Below are 10,294 nucleotides of genomic sequence, written 5' to 3'. Positions count from 1 at the left end.
AAATTTTCTTATTTGGCCTTTTTCCTTAGCACTGATTTTTTTTTTTTTTTTTTTGCTAAGAGGTACTTTTCCTAACTTCTTTATCTCAGGTAGCTTTTGGCAAGTGAATTACATGTAGTTCAGAATAAGAAACTAGAATATTTTTCCAGAAATGGGGAATTGTTTTTTTGATAAACAAGATAATCCTTTTCAGATCTGTACATTCCCGTCTATTGCAATATCTTACATTTAGGCATTCAGAGCTACCTTAGCCACTGCTGTAGTGGTCTGTTATGTAAAAATCATAGAAAGTGATAAAAACATTAGTGTTTATGTAGCCTTGCTAGGGCTTGCATGCCTGAAACGCGCTTTTTTGTTTGTTTTGCATGGTATACCTATTTTGGGATCACTGGGGACTTGAACATGGATTTTAATTTGGAACATCTTGAAATTTAGTCGCACAAGATTATTTTAATAGTTTCCCATTGGATTTAAAATGCCACTCAAACTGTAGAGAAAGACCAGTATGTAGCATCTATGTGATTCTAGTGCGATGATGTATGATAGGAGTGGATTACTTGACTGCTTTTCTAGTGGATTGCCTTTCTAATGGATGTTAACCATCAGCTGCCCAATAGCATAGACTTCTAATAAGTTACCTGTTTGAGAGGTAAGGAGATTTCTGTTCTAGTGGCTGTGGTCAAAGTATTGTATTTTCAAAAGTTTCCCTCCTGATTTCCTCCCCCTCCTCCAACCTTTTTCTCAGCTTTTTTTGGAAAAGATCCCTTATTACTGCATATATAAAGCTGAATTGTTCACATATGGGAGTCAGAGTTGTTGCTCTGACTTTGATACAGTTAATTAATGTCCATTTAATGCTATTGTAGAAATTTCACATGCTTTACAAATGTTTCCGTAACTTGCATATTCAGATATTTATCCAAACATAATTGCTATGGGTTTTCCTGCGGAGAGGCTTGAAGGAGTATACCGGAACAACATTGATGATGTAGTAAGGTAAGTTTTTATTTTTCTTTTCCTTAACTTTTTCTTGTAAAACATAAGTATCCTTTTCTGCACTCATTTATATTCTGCTAAGGAAAGGATGTGTGTTCTGACTCATAGAAACGGCAAGATTTTTGCATCTTGTAGATGTTGCCTTATTAGCTTTCCTGAAGAACGTTGGAAACAATGAAAATGATATTTTGCAAGAATTTTAGGCCAGGCTGCTGTTCTGGGTTGATCTCAAATGCATGTAGTCTGCTTTTTAGTGTGAAAAATTGACTTCAGTAAATTGTGCTAGAGTAAAAGGAGGTTCTTTGCTTTTAGAAAGATGTCAATCCATGCCTCTGTTCAGTGTTGAGTGTTTCCTCAGATAGCTGATGGCATTTCAGAATATGTTTGCCCATATCCTTTCTTCTATCGATAAATCAAGTGCTTGAGAAGTTAATTTTGATTTGAAGTAGTAAATATAGGTGACTATAGGTGACTTTAGATAAAGGCTTTTACATCTGGCTGTGTTCAATAATTGTGGATGAGGAGAAAAATCAGCTAAAATTCATTATTGCTGGTGATGCTTTATAGCACGCTTTGTAAAAAAAACCTACAGGTTGTTATTTTTAACATCAAATAAAGTTATCTACTCTGAACTGCTGGATACAACTGTGGAAGGTGTACTTAGTGTTTTAGGAGCATCGTTGTAATTTTAGTCACACCCTACCTGGAGAATGTAGTGTGAGAGGCTGCATTAAAAACTAAATACTTGGCAGAAGCTGCCAAATGTTAGTGTTTTTAGGATCCTAAGTTCTGATTTTTTAAGTCATGCGTGATGCCTTTGAGATCCTGGGCATTTGAGGTCCTAAGTTCAGTAGCTCTCCAAGAGACTTGATGTTTGGGGATGGGGGGATAATGCAGTAAGGGGCATGATTATGCAGTGAAGTTAGAAGTAGATGTGTCTGGGCAAGGAGGTGCTGCTCCCAGGTTTGAGATGCCACAGAAAGTTTCTCGTAATTGTTGGCAGGCAGAATTAGTGCAGCTTGAATTTCACTGGTAATTGTTTGCATCCAGGTTTGTACAGAAATGAGTTGAGGCAGCCCCTTAGTTCCCACGCTGGGAGGAATCGTAACCCTCAACTGAGAATCAGTCATCTGGAGGCAGCAACTTCCCTGTGCAGCTGCAGTTAGCTTCAGATGAGTTCGAGGGGGTTTCATTTTTGCATATTTAACCATCATGATGAAGCTCGCTATCCACGAATAGCACTGAAAATGTCAGAAGCTGGATTTGACCAGGCTTGCAGAAGCGACCTTGTTCTGTCATGCGGTAGTGAGGACAAGTCACTTTTCCAGAGCTGATCATATCAGTGAAGTTCAACATAGCAATCTGTAAATATTCTTGCAGAGTGTGTGTGTCTGCTAGAATAGTTAAGAGGCATGAAGTTGTGTTTTCTAATCATATCATTGCACACAGCTTGCACACAAGAAAAAGCTTCTGCTGTCCTTTTGGGACAGTTCAGGGCTGTCCCACAAACTCAAACTATCTAGCCATCTTTCTTTACCAGCAGTCAGAGCCACCTTTTCATTAAGTTGATGTAGGCATTGCATCTGCTATGTGAAATATGTGGTCCCTGATGGACTCCACCTTTAGAAATTGTAGGATAGGGGCAAAGGCTGCGCTTGGAATAAGTGACATGGGAATAATCCAAATAAATAATAATAGGCAGTAGTCTTTGAAGGCCATCTTCCATTCACAGCATTGATTTCAGTTGCTTCTGTATGAAGGAAAATATATTTTATTGGTTAAGTATGTAGATATGTGTAAATTAGACTTTTGAAAGGGAATGACTGTATAATTATTAAGTTGTCCATAAACACTCTGATCAAAAGGAGTAGTGATCACCTAAAAGTGTAATCAACCAAATTAAGATACAGAGAGATGTAAATTAAATGGCTGTAGGGAACTGGATGCTAAAGTAGTGTTATGTTTGTTGCCCCCTATTTTTAAACGAGAATAACACACAAAATGTGATCATGCAGCATTCTGCATGTTGCAATCAGCAGGTCCTCATCTGCTCCTGTTGTCTTTTTATTGCGGAATTTTTTTCCAAGATCTTTTTATGCAGAAATTCAACATGTTTGAGCTCTGGAGCAATTGGTATTGATCCAGGATATGCCAGTGGGCTTTTTCTGAATAGCTGTTATCCTGACAAATTTAATGCTAATACTGTATGAGAAGTACAACCTGGTCTGCTGGCTGTCTCCTGTGACTGATGCTTTGAAAGGTTTTGGATGGAATTTTGTCCTTAGAAAAATACTTGCATGAAAGCTTATACTCAGCTTTGTGGATATTACTGGCAGAAGCGGAGTCAGCTCTCCTTGCTCTCCAGTGTGTTTTAAACAAGCGGTGACATCTCCTGAGACAAATCACCATGTCCACCATCTTCCTTAATCTCTTGAAGTCTGCCAACAGGGGCGCCAGTGGGAGTCATGAAATATTTTGCTGATGAAATTGGAATCTCATACTGAATGCTGCACAAGGAGCGTTCACATCTGTTCTTATTTTAACGCATCAGTTTAACCACAGAGTTCTTCTAGGTTCTTCTGGAATATTATGACTGATAACCAGAGCTTGTTTTTGCTTGAGCTTTCCAGGATTTTAGCAGCTAGTGTTTCTTTTCAATTTGAACAGCATGTTCTGTCATGGCTAATTAAATTCCTTCTGGCTGATGTGCAGATACACACTGTTGATGATGTTAAGTGTAAACATTTGTATATTATTTCTTCTTGAATGTTGCCAGGTGACACATCATATATAATCACGGCAATTTTGATGAATCATGTTTGCAGTTTGGCTCTCAGAGGCTTGTATGGGAAGTTTTTGTTACAAAGTGAGCATGAAAATGAAATGAGTGTGAAAAAGTATAGTGGTCTTCCTTTTCCTTTCTGAACCCAGAATATCATCGGGCACTGCCCTCAGACTTCAGCGGCAAATAATGGCCATTTTAAAAACCTGGTATTAAAATAAATGATTGTCTGTTCTAACTGGAATACGAAAGTTATTTTAACTGCTTTTTTTATTGGAAATACCACTGTGGCAACATACTTTGCATAGGTGATTAAATTGGAGGTAAGTGTTTACAGATACCTTGTGTAATCGATGCTTTCTGCTTTTAAAAATAAACAACCCTTCTTCAGCTTAATATATTAATGTGCAGGTATCTTAGAAATCAGTGCAGATTGGTCCATACAATAACTATTTCAGTTGCAGGTCAGGTCTTGGTCTCCTCAGTTGCATAAGTAGTCTTATTCATACTACTGGGTTATTTGTATGAGTGAGGTTTGCAACACGGTGCCTCCTTGACTTTGAGGCACTGCAGGGCCAGCTGGGACTTGGAATGCAGAACTGCACATGCTGAATGCTGCTTTAATGATGCTGCAAATTAAGGTCACCATTATTGCAATGTATATTAATATATGCCTTTTTTTTTTTCTATTTAAGGTTTTTAGATTCAAAGCATAAAAACCATTACAAGATATACAATCTGTAAGTATGCTCTTAGAGATGTATTTTCCAAAATAATGAGTTCTAAAAATAGCTTATGAGTGAAAGTGGCTTGTTGCTGTACTGAAGTAGAGCTAGAGATGATTTGCACATTTCTTAAAACAATTAAGCCTGATTGAGAGCACTGTTACTTCATTTAGAGAAGCTGAGTGAGGTTAAATGAAATGCTGGTATGTATTCATATTACTTGAATGCTTTTAAATGACTTGGCATCTAGCCCATCTGGAGCTTGTACCATGTGATTAAAAAGTGAAAAGTAATTCACAGCAGGCTTTCTGTTAATGTATTAATGTCCACAGTGAAGAAATTGCCAAATTAATATTTTCCTTTTTTTTTGTATCGAACTGTATTGGTACCCAGGTTCTGTTTGCTTCCTCACTATTCTTGACTGTCCCTGTTTATTACTTTGAAAAAGCTATTGCAGCAATTTGTAATGTGATGGTTTCTCACTTTTTGTAAGTGTAATGTTTTCCTCTGAAAATTCAGTTATGCAGAAAGCTGTTCTTGTTACAGAAGGGATTTTTTTTGTTGTTATGCCTTGATTATCTTTATATGTTAGCTTAGGCTAATTTCATTTGTATATATGATTTGGTGGTATCAGCTGATGTTGAAGAGTAGGTCCTGGTTTTCCTACCCCTCATTTTTTCCCAGAAATCTAAATTGAAGATTTATTGATTTTCTGAGCTGTTAAGGCTTTATTTTTTTTAAATGAATATGTTTCTAAATATCTGCAATTAATGGAAAAATTACTGTAGTATGGAAATCCAGGCAATGCATTGCATTGTAGTCTGTCAGTCATTAAAAATAAGTACTTAAATATGGCTCTAAATTAGTTGAAGGATTATGCATCAAGCAACTGTTTCCTGTTGGAAACAGGAAGATGCTCTCGACATTATCAAATGTTGGAGCAAAGTGATGCTAGAAGCTGAGAAGTTGATTACTGGTTATTGAAGTTTTCTGTAAAGTCTGGGGTAGGATGGGACAGACAAAGATATGTAAATAAAATATGCATTAAAATAAACTAATTGGACACCTAGCATACAGTTCAGTAACAAAATTATTTTCTCCAGCTTAGAAGCTCTCCAGAATGTTAGTCTTTTAATAAATGCTGTCTTGGTGGTACTTATGGATGGAAAGGACAGTGCTTCCTAGAATAGCTGATAGGTCCTTCTGTGTGTAGGTGCAGCTCTCTAAAGGTAACTTTCTGGATATCTTCCTTTGAAGTCTTCTGGAGCTCAGTGCTAGAGGGCTGTATCCTGTAAAATCTAACTACCGTGGTTTTATTAGACCCCCCTGAAGCCTCCTGAGAGCTTCTGCTTGGTTTGGGGAGCAAAGCAGAACAGGACAGATAAAACTTAATTTCGTCCTGCTTCTTGGGGCTGAGTTCAGCTGTCAGCTTCTGTGAAGTGTGGCTCTGATATTATTTTTAAGATCAGGGTTTGCTGAGCTGCCTGATACTGATCTTGTTTCAAATTGGCTTGAGAGGTGACAGGTAAAACAATAGGTTGCTGTGTGTTAACTTCTAGGCTTGGTCAGAAAATAAGAGTTTAGTAAGACTTCTGTGCATCTTAGCAAGTAGCTCCTCAGGGAGGTGGTGCTTGAAAAGTTTCCATTTTGCTGTATGCTAGCCAACCTCATTTTACTTTAGAAAAAAGCAAAAACCAATCCCCCAACCCTACATGGGAACAACTTTATAAAGTTTTTAAGTGAGAAGAACTGTGACGAGACAAATGCTTTTGACATTTATGTTGCCGATACATGTATTTTCAACTGTGCAAAGAACTTGTCCAGGTGTGCCGAAAGTTTCTGTCTCCAAGTTCTTCATATAAAAACTTTAACTTCCAGGTTTTGGTGCAAGAACCCCCCATCGATTTTCCTTGTTGCTACTTTCAAAACAATCGCAAGTGAAACTTCCTAAATTACTATATTCACCCTCAGATGAAAACTTTTGCAGGAGAAAATGTCCTTTTAAATTGCGTGGGTTTTCTTCCTCCCCAAAACATGGATCAGTTGCAAATGAAGATTCCAGTGATTACTGCACAGCTTGGAAAGCATAGCTTTTAAGCTGTGTATCTCTGGCTAGAGAGGCCAGTTTATCTCTTTATCTTTAGGTGGGCGAAATTTATACACACGTTAAGTACATAAATGCCATTAGGTGAATTGTTGCAATGTTCGGTCGTGAGACGGGAAGAAATTGCAGCCTTAAGGTATTTCGGAGAACAGCATCTCTTTAGGTTAAGCTGATCTTTCGTAAATAATCAACCTATTGTCTGTGTTTAAAAGAAGGAGGTGGGAGTTCAGAGGAGTTATGTGATTATATTCAGAATTATTTCAAACACTGTTATGGGGTTTGAGTTCCCTTAAGGTAGCTGTTATATGAAGTTGATAATAATGTGAGTATTGAGCAGTTTTATTTAAAAGGATTTAGAGAGATTTTTCTGAACTGATGCTTAAATGATGTCAGTTATGCCTCATCCTCACATCTTGGCTTTTAACTTCCCAGTGAATGTTTGAGCAATTTCATTTTGTTTCTTGTTTGTGTTGGTTTTCTCATGTGTTTCTTTAACCCTTTGCTATTTCTTCAGTATTCTTCTTTATTTTAACATGTTCTTCCACTTTCATCTCCTAAATTCACATACTGACAAATTGGTACCTCCTCTATTGTAATAATCTCCATCTTCTTCAGTCTAATTCTTTTAACTGTCCCACTGGCAGATAGTTAAAGAAAGGAGCTATAATGAACAATGTGGACTTTATGTGCATACTTTCTGTACCTCTGTGTACATGGGTTGGGCTTTGGCATAGGCTGCCATCTTCTCGGTAGCCTATAGTCTTGTCGTCAATGGGATCATGGTTATGATCAAAAAGGTGCCTGGCTTGCAGCACTTAGGATCTGGGTTGTTTTAAACTCGCTATAAAAAAAAAAGAGTTCATTTTTCATCTGGAGATCTGACTGCATTTACAGGTCTAATAGTGTTTAAAAAAAAAATGCATTTAATGCTAAGCCTGGAGATCTGACTGCATTTTACAGGTCTAATAGTGTTTAAAAAAAAATGCATTTGAAATGCTAAGCAATGGAAGCATTCCCCAAAATGTATGTCGATGGGATCTCTGCTGCAGATACATGTGTTTTGTGTCATGAAATGCGAAGTATATTTTGTACAGCCGTGTCTGGGGCTCTGCATTTACCCTGTGTTTTGTACAGCTCCCATAAGAGGGCATAAAGAGTGACATGGCTATGTTCTGTGCTCAGTTTCTATCCTTGGTATCAACAAAACTATTTTTTATCCCTTATGGTATTCTACTTGATACTGTCTCAAACTTCAAAATCTGACGGCTTTTTTGCCCATATGTAGATTTTTTTTTTTTTTAATGTTTTGAAGACTTTCATCTCTTACTACCCCTTTGAACTGGGTGTTTCTTTAAAAGGAAGAAGGAAACTTGCTTGGATAAGATGCTTTGTGTTAACTGCTTTGCTTCCTAGCAGGCTCAACTTCCAACATTCAGATGCTGACTAGCCTGTTACAGGCTCTGCCCAGCATGGCTGATGACTGCTCCAGGAGTGGTGACTCCATCTTAGGTGTACATACTGCATCTAACCTTTCTTCTCAAAGGCTCGAGTGCAGATAATGTTTTTTGAGTCCCATCTGCCAGCTCAACCTGCGCCGTATCACTTCTGACCCAGAGAAAGTGTCAGTAATGTGATCAGAGCTGTAAAAACTGCCAGTCTTTTCCCTAACAGAGGCTAGAGTCGAGAAGGCTCTGGAATTCAGAGAAAGGGAAGCGCTGAGTGCATGTGCAAGCCCAGCAGACCTGCCTCTATCCCTGGTGTACGAGTCTCGTGGACAAAGCTCAATGCAGCACATGCAAGGCTCCAGTTATGTGCAACAGTCATACAAGTAGGAGCCTAAAAGTTTGCATGTCTGAAAGTGTCAAGTAAGCTCCATATGGCTCCAAAGGCTGCAGTCATACCTACTAAGGAAAGATAAATTCATGCCAGTCCTGAAACTGGTGTGGGTTTTTGAACCCTATGAAGAGTACAGGTTATAATCAGAATAGAAGATCTAGGTGTGTTTTGTCTACTGAAATGACTCCAAATCATTGTGTTTCAACCTGGAGTCCTGTTGTTTCAAGGCATGATTGTTCTCATTTTCCTTTCTGAACTGCATTTTCACTTGCATCGTGTAGAGGAGCATCATTTTGCCTGCAGAGAGCAACTCCATGGAAAGTTACGGAGGGCATCCACTTCGTGCCTTCTTTCCCCTTACCCCCAACATCTGATCTAGCTTCCCTTACAGCATGCCATTTTGGCTGTATTAGAGCCCTACTGATTGGATTGTTTATATCTGCTTGCTGATGTTTGTCCCTAGGCAAGTCATCCTGCAAGACTAATACAGTATGATTTGCTGTGCTACCAGCTAGCTAGAGTGGGTCTCTTACGGAGTGGTGAGACAGACATTGATGCAACTCCAAAGTCTTCAGAAATATGCCATTTTCCAGGGTCTTTGAGGGGAAAACTGGCTGATTAGCCTTTTAGGTTTTTTGAGTTCACCTAATTTCAAGAACAAATGCCAAGTTGGAGAGCAGTATCACAATCTCTGCTTGATACAAGTGATCTCCATTATGATCTTCAGAGGTGCTTTCAGTTGCCTGTGGTGGCTTTGTTGCATTCCTGTAATTGAAGGAAGAATGCTTGTTTAGGTTGCACTAGCTGAGGATCTTTGAAATGCCCTTGTGATCCCCATCACCCCTAGCCCCCATGTTGTCGTTGAGGCATCTTGACATGTGTTTTGAGTTCAAATTCAGAGTCAGTGGGGTGAAGGTCATAGCCATCTACTCTTTATGTGTTTATGTGGGAGCGTAAAGCTGCTCAAGTGGCTGGAGCTGTTAATACTACAATGTTAAAAAGTAATAGTGTATTGTATCACTTGCATGAATGTCTCCATTGAGAGTCACGCTGACTAAAACATACTGATGGACCACAGTTGCCATAGGGTAAATAATTGTTTTTCAGTAAAATAACTGATATTTTAGTGAGCAACTTTATATACCTGCAACAAAACAGTTTTCCTGTATGTAACCTCTAGCTATAGTTTTAAATTATGAAGGTGATGGGTATACATGATTTTCCCATATGTTGATCTGTGTGTTCCAAGGTGTGACAGATGTTGGGAGTGCCTCAGAGACTTGTCTTGAACTCTTGTCTTTTTCCTTTTTAGATGTGCTGAAAGACATTATGACACCGCCAAATTTAACTGCAGAGGTACGTTTTTACTGTCTAGTATGTGTTCTTCTCTTTTAAACTTCAGTGTTTCTGGATGAAGGTATAAAGGAGGAGCTGATGAATAGTAATGTAGGAGATTTGGGCACAAGGAATGATGTCAGATTGCTTTGAGTCATTGGAGAAACTTGCTATATTCTTGATGCTTTCAAAAAAGTATGTTCCTGGCAGTTAACTAGATCAAGATCTAATATGAAAATCAGAAGTCTACTGTTGGAAAAATTTTTGCAGAATGGGTTATATAGAAGTTTCTGTTCAATTCAGTGTGCAAACTTACTGTAAAATTTAGATGTGAAGCTTAGAGAAGTCTGGGTTTTATGCAGAAGCATCACTTAAAATAAAAATGGAGAACACTTAAGCCACTTACTGTTCATATAAAACTACTTTTTGAAGATCTGGAACAAACCTTCAGTTGCTTAAAAAAAAAAAAAAAAATTCCCACGTGATGCCGCTTTGGGATGAGTTGGTTCTTAAGAC

At 38.2% G+C, this 10,294-nt stretch overlaps 1 protein-coding gene across 1 annotated transcript in view; it reads left to right on the top strand.

Moving 5' to 3' along the window:
• Positions 1-775: 775 nt before the first annotated feature.
• PTEN (phosphatase and tensin homolog) overlaps positions 776-10,294 on the top strand; it is a 33,759-nt gene continuing 24,240 nt past the window's right edge. The window contains exons 1-3 of the mRNA XM_009275068.1: positions 776-996; positions 4,474-4,518; positions 9,756-9,799. Of these exons, the coding sequence (XP_009273343.1) occupies positions 935-996; positions 4,474-4,518; positions 9,756-9,799 (151 nt within the window). The 5' untranslated portion in view covers positions 776-934. The remainder of the gene's footprint in view (positions 997-4,473; positions 4,519-9,755; positions 9,800-10,294) is intronic.

This window comes from Aptenodytes forsteri, unplaced genomic scaffold (assembly GCF_000699145.1).
Source record: "Aptenodytes forsteri isolate BGI_AS27 unplaced genomic scaffold, ASM69914v1 Scaffold320, whole genome shotgun sequence".
Taxonomy (NCBI): Eukaryota; Metazoa; Chordata; class Aves; order Sphenisciformes; family Spheniscidae; genus Aptenodytes; species Aptenodytes forsteri.
The sequence above is the reverse complement of the archived record's forward strand: the minus strand, read 5'-3'. Positions and strand labels throughout refer to the sequence as shown.